Source organism: Rhincodon typus, chromosome 12 (genome assembly GCF_021869965.1).
Source record: "Rhincodon typus isolate 14 chromosome 12, sRhiTyp1.1, whole genome shotgun sequence".
Classification (NCBI taxonomy): Eukaryota; Metazoa; Chordata; class Chondrichthyes; order Orectolobiformes; family Rhincodontidae; genus Rhincodon; species Rhincodon typus.
Window position 1 is genome coordinate 63,020,560 of NC_063343.1, and position 25,078 is coordinate 63,045,637.

The window sequence follows — 25,078 nt, forward strand, 5'->3', positions numbered from 1 at the left end:
AATCCCTCCTCATTGAAAACAGGAAGTTCTTCATTGTCGGTTCAGGTTCTGTGTACTTGCAGTTCTTGTCCATCACTAATGTATGGCAATTCATAAAACAATCTATCTGAAAATTATGATATTTCAATAACTCATAAATAGTTATCAGAGGGGCTTTGTGTTGAAAAATTGGAAGATTTCTTTAACACGTATGATAAAAATAAAATATTTTTGGCAGAGAACAAGAACTGAAAGAAAGCCAGTAATAGGCTGCTTTTAGTACAAAATGTTCAGTTCATGTTTTATCAGGTATTGCTAACATTTTAATTTTAAGTAAACAAACAACTAGTTTAGTAACACTACAAATGCAAATTTTAAAAGTTGGCTGATTTGCTGCAGTTTCAGTGTTGCTGATTTAGTGCATTGCACTTTTTAGAGGAGTTCTGAGTCAGCTCAAAATTGCAAAGAATACTTAGAACATGAGATGCATTCTTCGTGGAAGTGAACTTTGTCCAAATCCCAAGAGCTACTAATCTGGTTTTGTGTTTAGATTACAATCTGGCATTTTATCAAACATCTGAGAGAAATTATTCTAAATATTTTTAGATCATACATAATTTTGTTTTGACTAGTTTTTGGTTTTTATTTAATGATTAAAACATTTGTTTATGTAATATACGATAATTGAATTATTTATGGATCAGAACTTTCTTTTACATCAAATGGAAATGGTGTACTTTTAGGTTTCAGTACCTGCAGCTTCTGCTGTAGATGTATCTTCTGTGTTTGGTAGTTTTCCATGATTGATGTTCTGATCACTGCAAACTATCTCCTCAGATATAATCTTTGTCTCAAATTAAAAGAATTTTTCTTTCATTAATTCATGGGATGTGGTGTTGCTGGATACGTTTATTGCCCATCCCTAATTGCACCCTGATCTGATTGACTTGTTTGGCCTTTCAGTGGGCAGTTAAGAGTCAGCCATATTGCTGCGGACCTGAAATAGCATGCAGTCTAGACCAGATAAGTATGACAGCTTTCCTACCCTTAACGGTAGTGAATCAAATGGGTTTTAACAGCAAGTGACAGTTGCCTATTGTTACCAATTCCAGATTTTCATAGAATTCAAATTTTACCATTTGCCACGGTGGGTTTCGAACCCATGTACCCAGAACATTAGCCTGGAATCTGGAGGCTAGCCCAGTGACAATACCACCACAGCACTACCTCTCCAATCAGAATGTTAGATTTAATTTTACATCATGTGATTTTTTTTTTAAAGTTTGCAAAAATGAAATGATGCATCAAACACTCAGATTTTGTAAAAGTAATATAAATACTGGAGTCTGTTTTAGGTGTAGAAATTCAACGAATAAAAAATTCTTAACCTTCTACCAGCTTAATAGTCACTAGGTAAGATCCCCAATTACATTTTAGCACTCAGTCCTCTTTGTTCATAGGTGCATTTTAAGAAGCTTGCTGTAGGAGGCTCAGCACATTCCCTTTATCCAAAAAAGTACATTGAGTTTTAGTACCTCTACTGAAATCCTGAGTAAAACCAACTAACTCAACATAACATGGTCTGCACTGAATTGTGGAATTCTGGTTATTAGAAATGATGACTGGCATTCAATTTGACTAATGATTAGATGAATCCGCATTTTGTTCAGAATAAAACACTGTCCTCTAAAGTAAGATTAGAATTGTACCAAAGATCTGCAACTTTTTAAGCCTTGTTTTCCTCTTTGAAGCATGTTTTGAATATTTTTTTCTCTCCTTTTTTATTTTTGGTTTTATGTACATGAATCCAGCGTCAATTGGGTGACGTTGCCAGAAAAGCTACCAGCAAACTAACCACCAGAACCGTTAAAAAGGGTGATAAGGTAAGCATTGACACTTGTGATACTGTTTGAGTTGCTGAATTGTTTGATCATAGCATTGATATGTCTTGCTGGGAAGATGCTCTATACCCAACATCATCTCATTTGCACCAATTTACATAGCACGTGCAACCCTATACATATACAGTTGAGCTTCACATTTGAGATGAAATTCAAGTGCCAGTAAGTGAATATGACCAGAGGTGTTTAATTCCACTTTATTGTCAAATCTGAACCCCTGAAAAGCAGTGAGGATGGTGAAATCCAATACAAGTTTGGGAATTTGGATTTGATAGTGATGCAGTACATGCCTGTGGCAGCTTCTGTGATAATGTGACAAACATTTTTAGAAGTTTTTACTATCTGCAGTATATTAAGTAAACTGGATATTGGGACTGTGAAAATGCTAGGAGCAGTGGAGTTACGCTGCTCCTGAAGATTTCTACATCAAAATCACCGGCTAATGAGTGAAACCCAGTATAAAAACCTTAATATCCAAGTCTCCTCTCGTTGGCAGTCTCTTTTTAAAGCTACGTGGTTTTTTGCACTTAAGCTAGGCTAATGCTCAGTGCCCTACAGGAGAAATGCAAATTACCTGACGTGACATTAAGGCTTCACTGAATATTACAATTTCATGGTACTATTCAAAAGCAGGAGGGATTTCTCACAATCCTCAACTAATGGTCCTTCTTGAACAAACACCATCAAAATAAGTTACTCGTTGTTCAGCTCATTTCTATATGTAGAGTCTTGTTAATGCTTTTGTCTCCATAATTCACTGCAATTTAATGCAATCAATTGTGTAAAGTGTTTTGAGACATTACTGAGAATTATCATGAAGCATTGTATAAATTCAAATCTTTGCTGAATTCTCTGACTCTGAGAAAACACACTGCCCTTTGAAGATACAGAGTGCATTTCTTCAAACTATTTTTTTTTTTTGGAAAAGTGTTGTCTTCCAAGAATTATGAATCTTGTGAATTTTGCACACCAGGTTGAAAAAATGAACCAGTAAGTAGCATCATGATCTTATCTCAATCCACTTTATGCTTTTGTGGAATGTAAGCGTTGCTAACAAGGCCAGCATTCGTTGCCCAACCCTAACTACCCATGAAGTGAGTGGCTTACTAAGCCATTCCAGAAGAGTCCAGAGTCTGTAGTCATATGTGAGCCAGATCAGGTAGATTTCATTCCTTTAATGACCTAATGAACAGAAAAGTTTTACAACAATTGATGCCAGTTACCATGGTCTAGGAGACGAGCTTTATATAATGCAATTTTTTTACCAGGTGAATTTGAATTCCAGCAGCTGTTGTGGTGGGATTTGAACTCCTGACTCCAGAGCAAAACCACGGGCCTTTGATTTACCAGTCCTGTGATTTTATCATTATGCCAAAACCTGCCCTGTTTAGCATGTGTTCTTGAGAGCCATACTGGGGTGCGGAAACCTGGAATTATTTAGTGTAATCCAAGGTGCAGATTCTAACTTAATTCTGGGCTTTTCTGTACAGATTTGCATTGAATATTGGAAGATTTGGGGCCAGCATGAAGATATAGTTGCATAATGGTTATTTATTAGATTAGCAATCCATGGGTTCCTAACCCACCATGGCATTTTTGGAGTTTTAAGGCCATTAAATAAGACTGGAATTAAAGTTGCTATCAGAGATGGTGATCATGGAGAATACTGATTTGTGGTTTTAAACTCAGCTGTTTCACTGATGTCCTTTACGGAAAGAAACCCGCCCATTCTTAGCTAATCGGGTGACCCACAGCAATGTGGTTGATTTTAACTGCCATTGGAAATAACCAAGCATATCATTCGGATCTATCAAAACAGCTAAGAAAGCCTCAACCCACATAGACCACAGTGGTTCAAAAAGGTATTTCACCACCCCAACTTCTTGAGCCACGGGTTTTGAGAAATGAATGTCGAACTTGATAGCGATGTCCACTGAATACTTTTCTAAAAAAGTCAGAGTTATAGTTCTCTATATCTGGCCATCTCAGCAAGGTATGTTATTCCAGACCATTTTACAGTGGAATGAGCTGTTTAATGACCATGTAATGACAATGGTTGGAGGGGCACACTAATTCCTTTCTGGTTCCATTTCTGCACTGGTTGTAACATTTTAAATTTTGCCATGGTGATGATATGGTCAATTTAATGTAGATTTTAGACTGTATCTGATTTAGTGTTAGAAATAATTCAAATCAGTTTCTTTAAAAGAACTAGTTCATTACAAATAAAACTTAGAAATATACAAAGATTATTGACATGGAAAAGTTTAGAATGTGTAAACATGTTGCATATATGTTCAAACATCCCCAAAATTAATGTGAGGCAAATATGGGTAACAGATTAATGTGGTTGACCATCCCTCAGTCCACATGAAATATCAAACAAATGTTGACAAATTCCACATATTTCACAGCAATATCCACATCTCCCCCCCCCCCCCCCCCCCCCGCTGAGAAAAATAATACTGTAAGCATCCAGTGTCATTAAAACCTTAAGGCATTCATCTTCAACTGGTGAGATATGGGGCATCACTCCATACTTGGGCGCATAGCGTTAAATTGAGAGGGCACAAGTTTAAAGGAGATGCATGAGGCCAGTTGCTTTTTAATGTAGAGGTTGGTAGCTGCCTGGAATGCGTTACCAGGGGAGATGGTAGAAGCAGATACGGTAGCAATGTTTAAGAGACATTTATACAGACTCGTGAACAGACATGGAATAAGGGATACGGACCAAGTGCAGGCAGATGGGATTAGTTTAGGGTGACATCATGGTCAGCACAGACATGGGCCAAAAGGCCAGTTCTTGTGCTATACTGTTCTGTGTTCTAAGTGGATGAAACTGAAATAATGGCTGAGGCAGATTAACTGAGCAAGTTAAAATGACAGTGGTTAAGACGGTGAATAAGCAAGATGTTTGACACATCCAGGGAACTGTCATGATGTTTAGGAAAGCACATGGACGGTCCGGAGTGTGGGATCTCACAAAATATGAGTCCATTGTTAGTCAATGGAAAGTCAATGATATACGATATCAGCAGTTCTTCTGATGGGAATAGCTATAAAAAGAAAAGGAGGAAAAGGCTGTTGTGGGAAGGGGATGTTCTTTTCTATGGAATACTGGTGCCAGTTGTAAGACAGGAATGTGGTGTACCGATAGGATTTGCACCACATGAACTGGGATGGATCCCTGTCCTTGTAGAAAAGATAAATAGTCAAGTGGCAAGATCTTAGAATAGCATGGTGGCAGGGATCTACAAGAAATATAAGCAATCTTCATGTAGAACAGCATAGGAAAGAACAAAGGAAAACATTTGTGACATGGATATACATAAAGTTGTAGAACAGGGAGCAAGAAATGTAAACACGATAGCAAGATTTTACAAAGGATCTAAGAATGAAAACAATAGTGCAGTGTTGCTTCTCTAGATAGTGAGAGTGGGCACTTAATAGTAGATAATAAAGAAATAGTGGACGTAATGAGTAGTATTTTCCTTCTGTCTTCATTTTAGAGGATATCAAAAACAGCCGAGTAATACCTGTAAATCAGTAGATTGAAGGAAGAGAGGATCTTGATGAAATTATATTCACCAAGATGTGGTACTAAGCAACTGGAATTGTACTTTTTAAAGTCTGTGTCCAGATGAAGTTCATCCTAGACTCTTAAAAGAGGTGGCTAACGAGATAGTGAATGCATTGCTACTAATCTTCCAACAACCACTGGATTTTGGAAAGGTTCCATCACTGTAAAGTAGCAAATATAACTCTTCAATACAAGAAGGAGGGCCAGTAAACGGGAAACTATATCCCACTTAGCTTGACATCTGTCATAGGGAAGATGTTACAATTGATCTAAAGGAGGTTATAACTGGACGTTCAAAACAAATTCTGGTAATTAAGAAAAGTTAGCATGGTTTTGTGTAAGGGAAGTAGTATTTAACCAATTTATTGTAATTCTTTGAAGAAGTAATGTCCTTTGGATAAAGTTGATATACTGCACTTGGGTTTCCGATGACATCTGTCAGGGTGTCACATAAAATGTTATTGCACAAAGAAGGAGCTGATGGTCAAAGTTGTTGAGAAGATTTGTAGCTCGGGTTGTGGATGAGGTTGTAGACTTGCTTGCCAAGCCGGTGTGTTTGATTGCAGAGGTTTCATCACCCTGCTAGGTAACATCATCAGTGTGTCTCCAGTGAAGCATTGGTGTTCTGTCACGTTTGTTATTTATATGCCTCAATTTGCTGGGGTGGTTGGCATTCCTTCTGGTTCTGTTTTCAGTGGTTTGTGTATCGGGTCCAGTTCAACGTGTTTGTTGATGGAGTTCTGGTTGGAATGCCAGGCCTCCAAGATTTCCCTGGCATGTCTCTGTTTGGCTTGTGCTATTATGGATGCATTGTCCAATCAAATTCGTGTCCTTCTTTGTCCATGTGTGTTGAGACTAGTGAGAATTGGTTGTGTTTCTTGGTGGCTAGTTGGTATCCATGTATTCTCATTGTCAGTTTTCTTCCAGTTTGGCCTATGTAATGTTTCTCACGGTACTTGCATGGTATTTTGTATACTATGTTAGTTTTATTGGTTATGGGTATGGGATCCTTTGTGTTTGTCAGTAGCTGTAGCAGGGTGGTTGTTGGTTTGTGGGCTACCCTGATACCTACGGGTCTGAGTAGTCTTGTGGTCATCTCTGATATGTCTCTGATGTACGGTAGGGTGATTTGTGTGTCTTGCTGTGGTCTGTCGTGGAGGTAACAGTGGATTGTGCTTTTTGTGTATCTATTCCTTTTAAAAACTCTGTATAAGCACTCCTGTTCTGCTTTGCGCAATTCCAGGTTGCTGCAGTGTGTTGTGACTCATTTGAATAATGTCCTGATGCAGCTCCATTTATGGGTGTTGGGGTGGTTGCTGGTGTAATTAAGTATTTGGTCCATAGGAGATAGCACACTAACATGGATAGAAGATTAGCTGTCTGGCTGGCAGAAAACAGTATGCATAAATGGGTCATTTTCAGATTCGTAGGATGTCACACCTGGGGTCTACACTCAGCCTTCATCTTTTTACAATCTTTTGTAGTAACGATGTGGATGAGTGGAACTAAAGCATTGTAGCTAAATTTGCAGGTAACGTAAAGATAGAGAGCAAAGTATATTGTGACAATGACCTAACAAGGTGCAGACTGATTGGGTCATATGAATTAGCAAAAATCCGGCAGATGGAGTGTACTGTGGGAAATTGTGAAATTATTCACGATGGCAGGAATAATAAAAGTTCGGCATATTGTTTAAATTGACAACAATATCAAAATTCCAAAGTACAGAGGCAATTAGGTGTCCTAGTACGTAAGTCACAAAAGCTGAATATGCAGGTACAAACATGTAATTATGATTGATAGAATACTACCCTTTATTATGAGAGAAATTGAACATAAAAGTAAGGATGATATGCTTCATAGGTACAGGGCATTAGTGATACCACATCTTGAATTGTCTGTGCAGGTTCAGTGGATCAGAGGAGATATACTGAATTGATACTTCGTAGGAGCCGGTCGTTTTCCGAGGATAGGTTGGACATGCTGGGCTTGTTTCTGCTGGAGTTTAAAGTAGTGAGGGCTAATTTGATTGAAATATACAAGATCCCAAATGTTTTTTACAAGAATGTTTCCTCTTACAGGTGAATCCAGACAAGGGTGCGTCTTTAAAATTTAGGGGTCAGATGAGGGGAAATGGTTTTGAGGGATTTATGACTTTTGAATCCTGCTGTGGGAGACAGGGTACTTGAATATTTTTAAAGTAGAGATAGCTAGATTCTGGTTATGCATAGGAATCAAAAGTTATCAAGGGTAGTTGGGAATGTGGAATTCAGAACACACTCTGATCATGTCCTTAGTGAATGGCAGTGTGCTGGAAGGGCCAAATGGTCTACCTCTGCTTCTAATTGATGTCTTTACAGTTGTGGGGAAGAGTATAACTAGAGACTATCAATTTAAGGTACTCACCAAGTTCAGTTCGGAAGGAACATATTCGCTCACAGTCTAAGTATGTAGAACTCATTGTCATAAAGAATGATTGAACCAAATAGTATGGATGTGTTTACAGATAGGTTAGATGAGCATATCAGGTAGAAGGGAAGGGTTATAACAGCTTTAGATGCGGAAAGATGGGAACTTGCTCCAATTAAGTACAAACCTGGACATGTTGGGTCAAATAACCTGTTTTTGACCTATTTGAAGTAAACCAACGTAGTTCTTCTATTTTATGTTAAGGCAACCCAAAGAAATGATGACAGATTGGCACATTATGCAAATAAGACTCCACTCACATTTCATACACATCATTTTGTAGCAGCATATTTAATTGGTTTCAATATCCGCCACTATTTTGTGAATAAAAAGTCAGAGTTCATATGCATGACAGACAGAACAAAGCTACATCTAGGTAATGTTCCAGTGGCCAGAAATACATTTCTGGAGCAGGGATGGGACTTGCATGCTGGGATCCAGATAAATCCATGTTATAGACGCTGAGGGAATTGCCTAGTAAATTCAAGATTCTGTTGTATAGTTCCCCAGTATCTGAAGTCCTCCAAAAGTATCCATTTACATCTGAGAATTTTGAGGGTTCGACTGTAGTTATTAGCCTCTGCCCCAATTACATAATCTGCTGCCTGACCTACTGAGGATTTTTTTTGGTACTTTCTGATTTTATTTCTGATGCCCAAAATGTTATGTCATTCTGGTGGCCAAGAGGAATGGAATTCACAGCACCTATGTTTTGAAGTAAGTGGTGTGAGCAGATCCCTTGAAATGAGGACCAAGGCTTTCGCTACGTGCACCACTTGCTGTAGCCCTTAGTAAATAGAGGTAGGAAATCTTTATCATTTTTACAAACACAGCAGTAACCAGTAGAATTGAATGGTCAACTAGGCTGAAAGGACTGGAGAATCAATTTAAATAGCTTTGGTGAATGTCCATCCTGCAGTTGAGTTCATGTTCAGTTGTGGGATGTTGTGACAGCACTTTAGCTAGAGCATATGTTAAATAGGCACCATCGTGCATTCAGAATGGTAGAAGTGACAGAAAATTTATGCTGGGGAATGGAGTTTGCAGCCCCATCCTCCATATGTTCTTCTACCATCCCAATATCTGTCACCAAATCTGGTGTTAGGTCGCTGTTCTTTTAATTTACTGACCTCCAACTTGCACTGTTCTGAGATCTCCATATATGTTAACATCTTAAATCTGTGCTAACTTCTGCCCATGTTGCATTCTGTTTCAAAACTACCCATGAGTTGAGATCATTCTGATCAAAGTCATAATCAATATTTGTGACTGTTTCTTTTCTTTTTCACTCTGGCACTGTCAACAATTGTATTTTCATCCTAGAAGGAGATCATTCAACCCATTTTCTGCATCAGCCAAAAAAGAACTTCCCAGTCTAATCCAACTTTCCACTATTGGAAAAGTTTTTTTTGTGTTTTGACAGAGCAGATAGGTCCTTCCTGCTCTAGACGTTTTTTTGTTACTTTATATATTTCAATTAAATGTCCTGTCAGCCTCCTCTACATAAAAGAAAACAGCCCAAGTTTATCAAGCCTTCTCTATTCCTGACTGCATCCTCAAACCTCCTTTTATACGCTGTAGTAAAATTAAAGCCTTACTGTATTCTGCTAACTAGAATTGTCCTCTAACTGTGGCTCACCGTTGTTTCATACCACAACTCCATAACATACATTTATGCTGCACTTAATTTTGGAGAACAGCACAAGATGTTTGCAGAGGCATTATTGAACTAAACGATGTCAAGCCATGTAAGAAGAGATTCGGGCAGATAACCAAAAGCTCGCTCAAAGAGCGGTTCTGAGGAGGAGGTTGAGGGTCAGAGAGGGAATTCAAACTCGGGGCTTATTGGCCTAAAGGCATAGCTACCAGTGGGGGAGCAATTAAATTAAGGTATGCCTCAGAGACTGGAATTAGATGACATCTCCTGAAGTGGGGTTAGTGGTGTGTTGTTGGAAAGGCCAAAGGAAATTACAAAGATAGGAAGTGGCCAAGTCATAGGCAACAATAACTCAGGATAAAATTCAGTCACGAGGATTAATGCAAATTAATCAAAGAAAGCCATCTTCAATTTCTTAAGGGAAAATCATGTTTACCTAAGTCACTGATTTTATGTTGACATGCTATAGGAGGGCTGATAAGTGCAATGCAGTAGACATGGTGATCTCCAAAGGGCATTTGTCACAGGGCTGTGCAACAGACCTATGAACTAAGTTATGGTCCATGAAATGAAATGGTCAGAAGCAACCTAGATTTCAAATTGATTGAGGGACTGAAAGCAAAAACTAGTGTTTAATGAATGTTTCTCAAGTAGAGGAAAGTTTGAAGAGAACATTCCCCAGGGTTAGTTGGAACCCTTACTTTTCCTGATATGTTAATGACATGAACTTCTGTGTACACGACACAATTTTAAAGTTTATGGATAAAACAGAACTTAAAAGAATTATAAACTGGGAGGAACATTATGTAATATGGAACTCAGAAGGACACAAGCAAGTTAGTGGAATAGGTGAATATGTGGCAGACAAAGTTCAATGTGGAGAAGCGTGAAAATTCCACCCAATGTGTTGGAAAATAAAATGATACGTATCTAGTTTACTCTGCTGTAAGATCATCAAAGGATGTGAAACATCTGCAGTGCCATCTCAGAACCCATTTCAAAGTACACATTAAGAGTTAAGAATTTATTGCTTGTTTTATCTGCTAGTTGTATATACTTTTAATCAATCTGTTTAGACATATTGTGGCACATCTGCAGGCGTGTGGGATTCAAATCCAGATCTTACGGTTTAGAGGTAGGGGCAGTACCACTGCGTCACAAAAGCTCTTCTGTTGTATTCTTAGAAAAAAAATCAGAAATTTGGTTTGTTATTTTTAGCCTGAGCTATAACATCCCAGTGCTTTTTTTTCTCTGTACTTTTGAGAAATGAACAGAATTATGCAATTAAATTATGATCCTATTTATAGTATGTATCATAGGTAAATAGCCTTGTTCATAGGAAACATGCATGAAAGCTAATCTTTGAGTTCAGGACTGAATGAGTAATTTAAGAGGATTAACTGAACAAGCTGGGTTTATTTCCACTACAATTTGAAGAGCGACAGGTGAGTTGATTGAAGTTGTTCAGATCTCGAATGATCTTGACAAGATATTTGTGGAAAAATGTTTCCTTTTGTGGGTCACATCAGAACTAAGGGATATGCTTTTGAGGTTAAGGCTTGTCCTTTCAGGATAGGGATGAGGAGAGTTATTTTCTCCAGGCAACTTCAGAACTCTTCACCTCAAAAGGCAGTGTGGATGGGGTCATTGAATATTTTTAATATAGAGATGGATAGATTCTTGTTTGGCTAGGGAATCCAGGATTATCAAGAGTAGATGGGAAGGTGGAATGGTGCAGCAAGCTCGAAGGGACCAAATGTTCAACTTCTGCTCCTGCATATTAGAATTTGTAGGAAACCTAATCTTAATTATTCTTTTCTGACTCTACTGCTAAAATCCATTGCCATAGTACTTTTACCCTCGACAGTGTGAATTGAGTCTTATTGCTGTTGTCCATGCTTGGGACACATCAGTCAGTTTATGTATTAAAAACACTTTACCCAAGCAATCTTGATGATGAGATAGACAAAGGGACACCGAACTCATATTATTAACAAAGTATTCCTTATTAAAACACCATGTATTTCCCAAATTCCTATAATATTTACACTCTATCTAGCTCTGCTTGTCTGAGAAATTACTCACAACAATCCATGCGTTTGAGCTGAGCTGTTGAAATCTCCTTCCTTTGTGATGTAGGGCTGGCTCTCTCCATGTAGAAGTGTCTTGCAGGTCAGGGCAGATCTCCTCCTGGGTGGTCTTGGGTTGCCACATGGCCTTCGGCCAAAGACCATGGAGGTCATGAGTGCGATTCAAAGTATCCAGTGAAGTCGTGCCATCATCCTTCACAGTTTCCATGCCAAGGATATGTAAGGTGAACTTTCTCTGACAGTGACTGAAAGTCAAGATGCCAGAAAGTCTGATTGATACTTCTGCAATACACAACCCTCGGGCTGGTTGTAACTGGTCTCCACTAAACCTTCCTGACCTCTTTTTGACCTTGGTTTCCACTGTTCTGTGTAGCTGATGGCTGCTGTTTAATTTGGTTTGGCCAGTTTTCTGTCAGGCCCAGTTTCTCTGGCTATGGGTTAATTTAGAATGTCGAATTTTCGGCTTATTGTCCCTTGACCACACTGCCTCTTGGAATGGTCTAACAAGCCACTCTGTTACATCTGGCCACTACAAAAACAGCAAAAGCCACATGTGCATTGGTTCAAAAAGATGATCCACCATAGCCTTTTCGATGACTCTGACTCTGTATCCAGCGAATGAATTAAATTGAAAAATGCTCCAGATATTGATGTGCTGTTGCTTTCTTTATCTAGTCATCTTATAATTTATAAATGGCTTTTCAAGCTCAAGTAATGACCAATAATTTAATTATAGCTGTTGCAAGCTTGGCTCAAACTTTGACTTATGGTACTCCTGCAAAATGTGTGATCGAACACTGCCTTTTTTAAATAAAGAAAATGAATAATGCATCTGGCATATTTTAACAATTCTCAGTGCATTAATATGAGCTAGAATTTGCTGCCAGACTAGTGGTAAGTTCAATGTGTATGCCCATATTAATGTGTCAATTTCCAGCAATTTGTTTGAGGAAAATATAACATATGAATTGTGACTCACCAGAAGTTGCTGCATGATTTGTTTTACCCTGCCATTGGACTCGTTGGGCTGCATTTCATAGGCCATCCATTAAAAGGAAAGCAGGTGGGTGAACCATGAATTAGGGTGCCCTACTGCCAGCAGCTCCTCCTCCAGAGCCAGCCTACCCCCACTTTAATTTTGAGTATCAAAATCCTTAAGGGGATAATCAATGCTCTGATTTGACGGATTGTAGGAGATTCTGGAGCTCCATATGCAGTCTGGCTGTTTTATTTATGTGGGCTGCTAGCCAGTTAAGGGGTAAACAGTGCTTTTTGTTGTCTACCTCGTGTCCTTTGGAAGCCCCTCATGAAAGTTTTACCACCTGCATGTTCGCCCTCCCTCCTCTGCCCTGCTAGTCACAAACCACTCCCTTTCAGGGATCAGCCTGGCCCAGCAAGATTGCAGATGTACATAGATGTTCAGAACAATTGCTGAAAGCATCCTCCTTGGCCTACCTCTAGCACCAACAGTGCTCACACTCCTTCTGAAACTACTGACTTTGACTGGCTACAGCTTTGTGGCAGGACCTGCTTTTAGAGATTAGTATGAGGCAGGAATTCTATCAATTACAGGGCAATCTCCCAGAAAAATAAAAGCAGTGAGAGCTAACTAAGCAAAGACAATGGGGAGCCCACCCTCGTTTTATAATCCAAGACCATAAGTAGAGCATTTCCAATCTGAACCTTGCTGTGTTTCTGCATTTTAAGATTAATGACCAATTAAACTTGTGTAAAGTGACACCTGTTACTTATCAGCCTAAGTACACTTTTGATTAATAGAATTCTGTTTTTGTCCCCAAATGGCGGCGGAGTAGCCGCGCAACGTGCAAGCTCCTCAACCTAGGAGCCTGAAGCTCGTCTATTCCGTCTGCTTTACTTTTATTTTCTTTCTATGCTTTTTAAATTATGTTTCCATTTATTATGGTACCTTACGTTATTCTAACGACTTCGGCGGAAGGCGTCTTCTCCCGGCCCGTGCCCAGCGACAATGTGGCCTCCAATGACCAGGAATGGCAATATAGGCCTGGCAAGCAGTCTCCTGGTATGGTGGTCTTGTCCAGGAGGGGCAGTCTCAGCCTGGAGTGGCATTCTTGTCCCAGTGTAGAGGTTTTCTTCAGCTGCTTCCAGGTATTCCAGCAGTCCAGCATGGAGGTCTCAACTTGGTGTGGAGGTCTCGTCCTTGCTTCAGAGGTGGCTTCGGTGTCTTTGAACAGCCTGGCATGGAGGTCTCGCCTCGGCATGATGGGGCGGTCTCATCCCGGACCTGCATGGTGATTTTGGCCTGGTTTTCCAACATATCCCAAATCTAGGAGCCATTAATTGAACTGCAATAAACTTTTTTTTTCTTCTTATTTATGACGTGTCATTAATTTAGGCGCCATGGTATGGCGACTTATAAAACTTTCCACTTTTTATAAAAATACACGTGACAATAAATTGCTATTCTATTCTATTTTATTCCAATCTCTCTCTGCAACCAAGAATAGGAACAGTTGAAACAACGGAGTTTAATTCTGTTGGTAGTAAACTATTATTCAATTAAACTTCTTTTCTTTCTTTGCTTCCTCATTACTTTGCCTTTCTCTTAATCTAATATTTATTTCTTCATTTAATTTCTCTTCCAGTATCTGAATTAACTACTCCACTCAAATTCCTTTTGTTTCTTTGTTTGGTTATCAAGCTTCAATCTCATTGGTTAAGGAGGTAAACTGCTCTGTTATCTGTCAAAGTTCAACTGCTTTGTTGTCTTTCTGTGCTACTGAACTGTACACAGCTACAAGTATGCAAATAATGGTAACTGATACAATGGACAATTGCAGCTTGTGTGATCTAGGTGCATCCACAGTTTAGGGAATTGTGATCTAACATATTCCTTTCTCATAGGTGGTGATATAAATTGTGATTTCTATACTTGAAAGATTTTGCATACAATATTGGAATTATTAATATACTTCATCCTTCTGTACCAATGTGTAATTTAAGCAGTATCTAATAAGAGCAATTTTGACCAGGACTCTTCTTAAAAGAAAAAGTGAAAGCTTATTAACTGCAAGTAATTATTAACTCAGTTGTACATTTTTGTGTTTTTCAGGAAACTGACCCAGAGTTTGACCACTGTGCAGTCTGCATAGAGGGATACAAATCTAAAGATGTGGTCAGGATTCTGCCATGCAAGTAAGCTCTTCAATATGTGTGATAACAGTTGCCACTTCATGTTATACTTTTTGCAGGAGAGGATTATGTTGTCTCTTGATGTAATATTATTTTAAAACAGCAATTATGTGCCTCTTGAACAAAAACTATCCCAAAATTCTTGGCAAAAGTGGTGAATAAAGAAACAATAAAAGAGAAGTAATGTAATTCGCAAGGGAAATAGTTAAAGATGTGCATTTTAAAGGTGACGAGTTGGAAATTTTAGAAGAATAGTTACAGAATGCAAGATTAAGGTAGCTGACACAGCTGAAGTATAGGGAGATTATGCAAGATTGGAATTGATTAGAATACACTCAGTCATCGGAGAGAATGCAAGGAAGAGTTTCAAAAATAATGCCAGTAATGTGTGTTTACATAATCGGGAGTGGAGGACAGGTTGTGACCCTGTTTTGGAAAAAATAAATCTGAGTGATGACCTAATAGAGGTATTTTAAAAACTCAACATTGCTATGCAAAGAACCATGTGTCAACATTAAAGAATTATTAGTGAAAGAAAATAACTCATCAAATCCTATGCTCCAGCCTGGTGGTATCAAACTACTTCCCTGATTATTTTTTTTCTCCACCCTTCGTATCTATGTCTTGTCTGTCTTTGTTTGCGTGTTACTGAAGGGGGAGAGTTTAGGAAGGGGTAGACTTTAAGTTGTAACCTTAAGTTAGCAATTCCATTGGTTAAAGATAATTCACATTGTTAAGTACAGCGTTTTAACCCAGGTTTGTCAGTCAGGTAAATTGGGGAATTCAGATAGTTTGACTAAATTTTTTCACATTTGTGACGATGCTGGGAATAGATGGGCTTGATACCCTGCACACTATCCCATGAGTCATGGTCGTTGTTCAATGGTTGAAGAGAATTATACAGCTGTAATTGAGGAAAAGGTAGGTCAAGATATGAGGGAGCAATGAATGGGTGGCCCCAGTGGTAAGTTTAATTGAGGAAAGGTAGCTGGAAAGTTTGAGTGGAGCATACGCACCAGGACAGTGAAATTAAAATCGGGTGGAGGCAGAGTGAATAACAGGGTTTCATTTGGAGCTTCTTCTTTAGAATTCAATGCAATTTTGCTGAACTTGGATCTGCAGCTTTCAGCCTTTAAAATGATACCTGTAATAATGGCTGTAATAACCAGCAAAAAACACAAATTGTAGTAATTTTCCTTTAGGTTTGGGTAGGATAATGCATTATTAGGGTACTCTGGAGGCAACTTTAAGTCTGCATTTAGCCAAACTATATTTGAATTTAGACTTTGGAATGTGACTTGAGTTCTGGAAGCAGGAATCATTGCATTTGCCTCCTGGCCTTCACTTGTATTAAATCATCCAAAGCAAGTTTGACATGGGAATAGGGGACAAAATTGTATGAAAGCTGACAAGTTCACTGGAAGATAGTTCAGTAAAATGATTGAACAAACTTGCTGTAGTCTTTACCCTTGTACATTTTGAATGTAAGATTGTAAGAGGATAGCTGAAACTCTTGCTGTACCTGAAATTTTATTTTGTAACTTGCAGGAGAGTTCACCAGGGTCTGACCTAGAGGATGGGCAGGTTTTATAAACAAGGAGCATGGCGCTGACTGACTGCTATTAAGATGCCAGGCATAACAATTTGCAATCTGTTAAAATTTATGTTGCCTTTTAGGGAAAATGTCTTGTTACATCGCTGTTTCTTTTTTAATTTTTGTTTAAAGATGTTATGACCCCGGCTTATGATAATACCAGGCAAGTCGGATCCCAGAATGAAACCTGGCTTCAAAGATCATATGTTTAATTTTTAAAGTTGGCTATTATGATGGTTAATCACTGAAATAATTTATTGTAGGACTGCAGATGCTCATTAACAAAGCGTAAGTTTATTACACAAAAGAAAAAACAAAACAAAGATATAATTGTAACCCAAACAGCAAATCAAAATTTCACCCCTCGTTTCCCAGCACTGCCCTTTTTACAGATACTTAATCTCACAAATATTGCTCCTATTTAAACTCTTTTTAATTCTTTCTTAATTGTCCCTTTCTTGCTTCCTTTTCTTGGACTGCTCAGATGGTTTTACTGTACGATTCCTTTACCATTCTGATGGCAAGAACCTTTGATTTTGTTAACTTAAACCATTTCTAACAACGTAAACACTTCTAAACGAACTCTTTTGTTTGGAAGCTTCACACAATAAAATGTTTGGCTAGGTTGTCTGTTTCGCCTGAACTAAAAACATGGTTCTCTTTGTAGATAGAACCTGTTCCCCCTTCTAAACGACCTCTAATTCTTCTGAACTAAAATCAAAAGCTAAACTAATGCTGTCTAGTCTGCTATAAACTTAGCAACATAAACATTGCCTCCATTAACACCACAGGCATTTGACATCTTGGAAAGGATGTATTTGGGTCACTCTTCCAAATTACTTATATTGGTTCAAGGACACAGGAACAAGAGTAGGTCATTCAGCCCTTCAAGCCTGCCTCACCATGCGAGATCATGGCTGATCATGTCAATGCTACTTTCATGCACCATCTTCATATCCCTTAAGTTTCTGGAAACTAATTGCACTAGCAATTTCTGTCTTTAACATGCTCAATAATTGAGCTTCCACAGCCCTCCAGGGTGGAGAATTGAACTGATTCACCACCTTCTGGGTTAAAAAAAAATCATCTTCATATGATCTTAGGGTAAGGACTCAAAAATTTATATTCTCTGGATCTAGAATCACTAGCCAGAGGAAGCAACCTGTTGATATCCCTAGCCCTAATCATAAAACATAAAACAATATAGCACAGGAACAGGCCCTTCAACCCAATGATATTGTGCCGAACATGATGCGAAATTAAGCTAATCCCTTCTGCCTGCCCTTGGTCCATATCCCTCCAATCCTTGCATAGTCATGTGCTTATTCTAAAAGTTTTCAAATGCCCCTATCATATCTGCCTCCTCCACCACCCCTGGCAGTGTTCCAGACTCCTACCACTCTCTGTGTAAAAAGAAAAATGCCCTCTCACATCACCTTTGAACTTTCCCCCTGTCACCTTAAATGCATGCCCTCTAGTTTTAGACATTTAAACTCTGGGAAAAAGATTCTGACTATCAACCCTAGGTATGCATCTCATAATTTTATAGACTTCTATCAAGTCTCCCTTCAGCCTCCGCCGCTCCAGAGAAAACAACTGAGTTTTTCTAGCCTGTCCTTACAGCTCATACCCTGTAATCCAGGCAGCATCCTAGTAAATCATTTCTCATTCTTCAATGCCGTAGGGAATTCAGACTAAGTTTCCTCAATCCCTCCTCCCAAGACAAAACAACCGTCTCAAGGATTAATCTGACTTTATGACCTTATTTTTTTAAAAATTGCTTTCCCAGAACTGACTAAAATCTCTCTGCCTCCGTTTTAAAATCCAAGTACCAAATGATGTATAAATTATACAATTGCCTTTGTGATAAAGTTGTACCTTTAAAATGAAGGATTTTGACTCCTAATCAACAATTCTTTAAAAAGAAATACATATTCATAGATACTACATGATCACATTAACCTTTCCCTTGCTATTTACTGCACAGTTTTTTAATATTTAGAATAGTTACTTCAGTGAGCTTCAAAAGTAACCAAAGCAAGGAATTAGATCTCAAGGTATTTAAATATAACCCTTTAACTCTAGGCTTGTATTTCAGAAGTGTGGAACTGATGGTTCAGTGAGATGTAGCCTTATCTAGGATGCTGAATTTAATTTTGGGTGTCACACGAAATATTGACCTTCGTAGTGATGCGGTGCAGAATCATACCAGGATGTATGAGCACAGGTTGGTTTGTATTTCCTTGAGTTTGGAAAGTTGAAGAATGATCTGATTGAAATGCTTATAATTATTAAAGAATTTTGTAAAATAGATAGAAACAATTTTCTCTGGTAAGAAGCTGGAGTCAAGAGCATTGTGGACATAATCATCAAATTAGAGCCAGGCTACTTAACAGAAGTCAGGAAGCAACACCTCTTACGAAGGGTCACGGAAATCTGAAACACCTCCCTTAGTTAGACTCTAGATTTTGGGACCCAATTGTATTTTTCCAGCACTGAGCTTGCTATGATTTTTTAAATAATATTATTATTGAGAGAGACAGAGCAGTGGCAAGTTAATAAAGTTGAGTTACATGTCTGCAATAATTGAATTATGGAACAGGCACGAGGATCTAAATGGCCGTTTCCTGTTTTTTTTTAATAAAGCAGTGAGTGACATTTCAGCTGAATCTGTGGATTTGACTTTTGGGTATAGCTATTTCATTTGAGAGCCTAAATAAAAGTGTTGAGTATATTTGCAGAGTATGTTCTTATTTTGAGACTTAAATTGTGCAGCTATGTCCTGATTCTAGCTGCTCAAGGTCTGCCAAGATAATGATTGTAAAATTAAACCGGAAAACAACAGAACCAGAGGAGGGCATTCTTCAGCTTTAAGTCATTCTATACTGTTAAAATGCTACTATGGCTAAATCCACAGTGCAGTTTATCTTATTGTTGCCAATGTTTTACGTAAGTCTGCCTAAAAAGAAGTAAATTCAAGAAATCCAATTTTAAAAATAATCAATATTGAAGTTGTTTTTGTTCCCTTCTGGGAATGAACATGTTTAAGTGTATTTTAGCATCCTATATTTTAGCAATTCAACCAGAATAATGACCTTTTTATCAAAGCTTTATTGCATTTGAATCATTCAGTTGCATTTACATGTTATTGATGGGAGTGACCTCATGCAGACCACATGTCTCCCCAGTATCATAGTACAGAAATTAACTTCCAGTGGAACTGAAAATTTGCTATCAATTTCGATGGGTTGAAACTGACAATAAGAAAAAAATTTACAATAACCTTTATTCCACATCCTTTATCAAGATCTTCCTGATCAAAAGTTGAATGATCACATGTAAGTGTCGAATGTTGCATATGGCATTAATTATGTCACCATAAGAGGTTGTTGCAAATTGTATTTTCTCATAACTTTGCTCTCCACAATATTCATCCTAGTGTTAAACAAAACAACATAATCAATCACCCAAAAGACAAAATAAGGAAAGTAACAGGAAAAGTATCAAGTCTGTCCCTTCAGATTCAGTCCTCATGCATAAATCATACTCATTGCCACTTTGCTCACCCATTTGCAATCCCGGTGGACAATAGCTTATTGTTATGCTCTTGATTTGTAATACAGATGCCTTGTAAAAATCCATCCAGATCACAAAGTCCTTTTTATTGAAGAAAATCTGTGTCCTTACCTGGTCATCTTTTCAGTCCCACAGCAATGTTATTAAGTCTTTATTATCTTCTGAAATCATCTAAGGAGCATCTTAATCATATCAACCTGTAAAGCCACCCTGCTTTGATCTCAACGGAGGTTGAGGGGGGATCTGATTGAGGTCTCAGTGATAAAGTTGATAGATGAGGGAAAGGCTGTAGATGTCATATACATGGACTTCAGTAAGGCGTTTGATAAGGTTCCCATGGTAGGTTGATGGAGAAAGTGAAGTCGCATGGGGTTCCAGGATGTACTAGCTAGATGGATAGAGAACTGGCTGGGCAACAGGAGACAGAGAGTTGTAGTGGAAGGGAGTTTCTCAAAATGGAGAACTGTGACCAGTGGTGTTCCACAGAGATCTGTGTTGGGACCACTGTTGTTTGTGATATACATAAATGATCTGGAGGAAGGTAAAGATGGTCTGATTAGCAAGTTTGCAGAGGACACTAAGATTGGTGGAGTAGCAGATAGTGAAGGGGACTGTTGGAGAATGCAGCAGAATATAGATAGATTGGAGAGTTGGGCGGAGAAATGGCAGACGGAGTTCAATCCAGGCAAATGCGAGGTGATGCATTTTGGAATATCCAATTCAAGAGTGAACTATACGGTAAATGGAAAAGCCCTGGGGAAATTTGATGCACAGAGAGATCTGGGTGTTCAGGTCCATTGTACCCTGAAGGTGGCAACGCAGGTCGATAGAGTGGTCAAGAAGGCATACGGCATGCTTTCATTCATCGGACGGGGTATTGAGTACAAGAGTTGGCAGGTCATGTTACAGTTGTATAGGACTTTGGTTCGGCCACATTTAGAATACTGCGTACAGTTCTGGCGTCACGTTACCAAAAGGATGTGGATGCTTTGGAGAGGGTGCGGAGGAGGTTCATCAGGATGTTGCCTGGTAGGGAGGGCGCTAGCTATGAAGAGAGGTTGAGTAGTTTAGGATTGTTTACATTAGAAAGACGGAGGTTGACGGGGGACCTGATTGAGGTCTACAAAATCATGAGGGGTATAGACAGGGTGGATAGCAAGAAGCTTTTTCCCAGAGTGGGGGACTCCATTACTAGGGGTCATGATTTCAAGGTGAGGGGGGAAAAGTTTAAGGGAAATATGCGTGAAAAGTTCTTTACGCAGAGGGTAGTGGGTGCCTGAAACGCGTTGCCAGTGGAGGTGGTAGAGGCGGGCACGATAGCGTCATTTAAGATGTATCTAGACAGATACATGAATGGGCAGGAAGCAGAGGGATACCGATCCTTGGAAAATAGGCGACAGGTTTAAATAGAGGATCTGGATCGGTGCAGGCTTGGAAGGGCCTGTTCCTGTACTGTAATTTTCTTTGTTCTTTGTATTGTACACTATGATAGCATATGCAGCTCACATGCCCCTGTAAAGTCTTCCCCTCAAGCAACTGGGGATTTGCATCAAAGTTACAAGAGCTATTCCACAGGCTAAATTAAATAACATCAGCCAACATCCCAGATTGGTCCAACAGAATGTTGATAAGCTGTCGCCCCTTGTGTTGTAGGTACACCCACAGTACTGTTAAGGAAATACTAGGTTTTTGACCATGGTGGACAAACAGCAATATAGTTCCAAGTTCAGAATGTTGTATTACTTGAAGGAGAGGTGGCAATTGATGGTGTTTCCATGCACATGCTGTCCCTGTCCTTTTAGGTGGTAGTGGTCACTGGTCTGGAAGGAAATATCAAAGTAATCTTGAGTCGCTATATTCATTTTATAGCAGGTACTGCCACCAAAGTGGGCTACTAGTGGAAGGAATGAATGATTACTGTGGTAGATGGGTGCCAATTGAATGTGTTGTTTTGTCTTGCATGAATTGAGCTGCTTTGGTGGTGTGGAGCTGCAATCATTCAGACAAGTGGGAGTATTTTATCACACTCCTGACTTGTGCCTTGTAGCTGGTTAACAGGCTTTTGGGAGTAATCTTGAGATTCTTAACATGAACTTCAGACTCTGAAGTATCATGGCAACGGATCATTACCACCTACTGCCCTTGCTTGTTTGATAAGTCATTAATCCCTCATGTTGAACATGTGGAAATGCTGATGGTAGCACGGGCTTTGTATTGTCTCACCCAGAGTACATTCTGTGTTTAACACCAAGTATGCCATGATAACCGAACTGGCTGAACTCTGAAGGATATAATTACCAGTCTGGGCTTGCAGCAGATAGTGAGTAAAGAGTACAAGGTAAAACCCACTTAACTTGTTCCTCTCAAATCTAAATTTTGCAGATCCACCTAACATGACAGTCAGTGATCTATATATTTTATGTCCCATATATTCCACCTCTCAAAGGCAAACATTGACAAGGAGATCCAGCAACAGGTCATCTGCGCCACGCCAATCTTCTACAAACTACAGCACTGACCATTAAACAACAAAGGCAACTGCAACAAAATTGGCAGCATGCAGAGCATTTGACATCGCCACACCTCCTATATTGCAGTTAGATCTGGACTGTGTGTCAGCAACACGAGTGCTCAAGATAATTCCTCTGCCATATCTTCCAAATTCAATAGGGGAACAAAGGCTAGTATGTTCTTGAAGCCAGTTCAACAAGTTTTCATTTGTTTTGATTTGATTTATTATAGTCACATGTACCTAGGTACAGTGAAAAGTTACGTTTTGAGTGCAGTACAGGCAGATCATACCATACAAAGATCGTAGGATGACAGAACAGAGTGAGGAATACAAAGTTATGGCTTCAAAGAAGGTGCACAAAAAGCAACATTAGATTTGAAATTTGAGCGATCCATTCAGAAGTCTAATAACAGCGAGGAAGAAGCTGTTCTTGAACCTGTTGGTATACATGTTTAAGATTTTGTATCATCTGCCTGACAGAAGAGGTTGGAAGAGATTATAACCATGGTGGGCGGGGTCTTTGAAGTTGGCTGCCTTTCTGAGGCAGCGAGTGGAATCACTGGAATGAAGGTTGGCTCACATGGTGGACTGGGCTGTGTTCATGATCTTCTGTAATTTCTTACCATCCTGGGCAGAGCAATTGCCATACCAAGCCCTGATGCATCCAGATAGAATGCTTTCTGTGGTGCATCTGTAATAGTTGGTGAGAGTCCTTATGGATATGCTGAATTTCCTTAGCCTCCTGAGAAGGAAGAGGCATTGTTGTGCCTTCTTCACTGTAACATCAACGGGAGTGATCCAGGACAAATCGTTGTTGATTATCGCTCCTAGGAACTTGGCGATCTTGACCATCTCCACCACACTTGCATTGATGTAGTCAGGGGCAGGGGCATGCCCTCCTCCTTGCTTCCTGAAGTCAGTGATCAGCTCTTTAGTTTTGCTAATGTTGAGGCAGAGATTGTTAAGCTTACAGCGTGCCACCAAGCACTCTATCTTGTCATTTTTTGATATCCAGCCTACAATGGTGGTGTCGTCAGTGAACCTGTAGATGGAGTTCGGTCGAAATTTGGCCACACAGGCAAAGTCTTCACAGTTTGCAGATTGCCAGAACCATATTTGCTGCAAGGTCTTGTTTTCTCAATCCTTTGTGGTCAGCGTTCCAGAGGAGAACAAATTAAATGTTTTGAGGGCACTCTGAAGCTTTTCTAAAAGTGCAGCAGCATGACATGAATGACTAGGAGGATTTTGCTAGGAGCCATTCAAAATGGCAACAACTTTTCCATCATGCTTCAAGTCCAAACAGCATAATGACGAGGCAGAGCGGTAGCTCAGAAGAAAAGGAAACAAATCCTGCCCTTGGATCTCAGTATCTCATCGAACGTTCTGTCCCATGTGTTCTAGATCTGTGGGTTGAGAGTCAGCTTGTTTAGTCATATGAAGATCTATAGCAGACACTCTAGACATGGTCCGGAAACTGTGGGACAGCCAACATAAATAATCAGATTAACAGTGATCACTGTGCAATCTTAATGGAGATTGAGGTCTGTTGGCAAACTGAGAATGCTTCTCCCTGCAACCCTGCTTCCCACCAGGCCCCCCACAAAAAAAAACAACCACCAACTTTGTCTTGTGTGACGCTACAATTTTGTGAAACAGCCTAGATTCAGATCAGACCTAACCATTCAAAACAAAACATCATTTAGGAACTGTGGGCCATCAGTAGCAACAAAATTGTATTCCATCATGATTTGCAACCTTGTGGTCCTTATTTCCCTCACTTTGGACCCAGATGATGCTCTGGCTTCTTGGTAAACAATGAGAAATGTAGATGAGAATAACAGGAGCAGCCAAAAGGGCATCTAAAAATGAAATGCCAGTCTAGTGAAGTTACATCTGGTTTCATGTGTGCTAGACATTGAAAATGGATTCTATATTCTGAGCCAAGCATTCCCCCATAGCCTATGGATCAGATTAAAGCTCTGCAACCCCCACTCATCCATTTGTGAATGATGGACAATTAAACAGATAACAGGAGGAGAAGGTTCCACAAGTTATCTCCAGCCTGAAAAATGACAGAGTTGAGACCATGAATGCAAAAGACAGAATATTACAAACCTGAAGGTGACTGCCAAATTTACAATCTTGTTAGGAATCAGTAACTTTTATTTTTAAAGTAGACAAAATATGACATCCAGGGGACTTGCAAAGAGAATAAACCACGAGATTCTACGATTCTGAGCAAACCAAAGTAAACTTTGCTATACAATATTAGAACAGTAATATATTCTATAATACATGTACGACTTATTTCTATTGCACATTAGCATCTTGCAAGTATGGATGTTAGAATGAGATTGAATACCCCAAACCACATTTCAAATAGTAAATGTGATCAAGGTGGATTCCATGAATTTCACAGCAGACCCCCCCACAGTGGCTCATCAAATCTCATTAAATTTCACAATAGATTACAATTCTTCATGTATACTGTTCTGACCTTAACTCCAGCTCTTCGCTGACAGCTGGCTTCACCAGGCTGAATTGCCTCT

General features: G+C 39.2%; 1 protein-coding gene across 6 annotated transcripts in view; it reads left to right on the plus strand.

The window, feature by feature from the left end:
• rnf130 (ring finger protein 130) overlaps positions 1–25,078 on the plus strand; it is an 88,450-nt gene that overhangs the window by 37,872 nt on the left and 25,500 nt on the right. For all 6 annotated transcript variants that reach the window (XM_048603759.1, XM_048603761.1, XM_048603760.1 and 3 more), the window contains exons 3-4: positions 1,791–1,862; positions 14,768–14,850. In XM_048603759.1, coding sequence (XP_048459716.1) covers positions 1,791–1,862; positions 14,768–14,850 — 155 coding nt within the window. The remainder of the gene's footprint in view (positions 1–1,790; positions 1,863–14,767; positions 14,851–25,078) is intronic.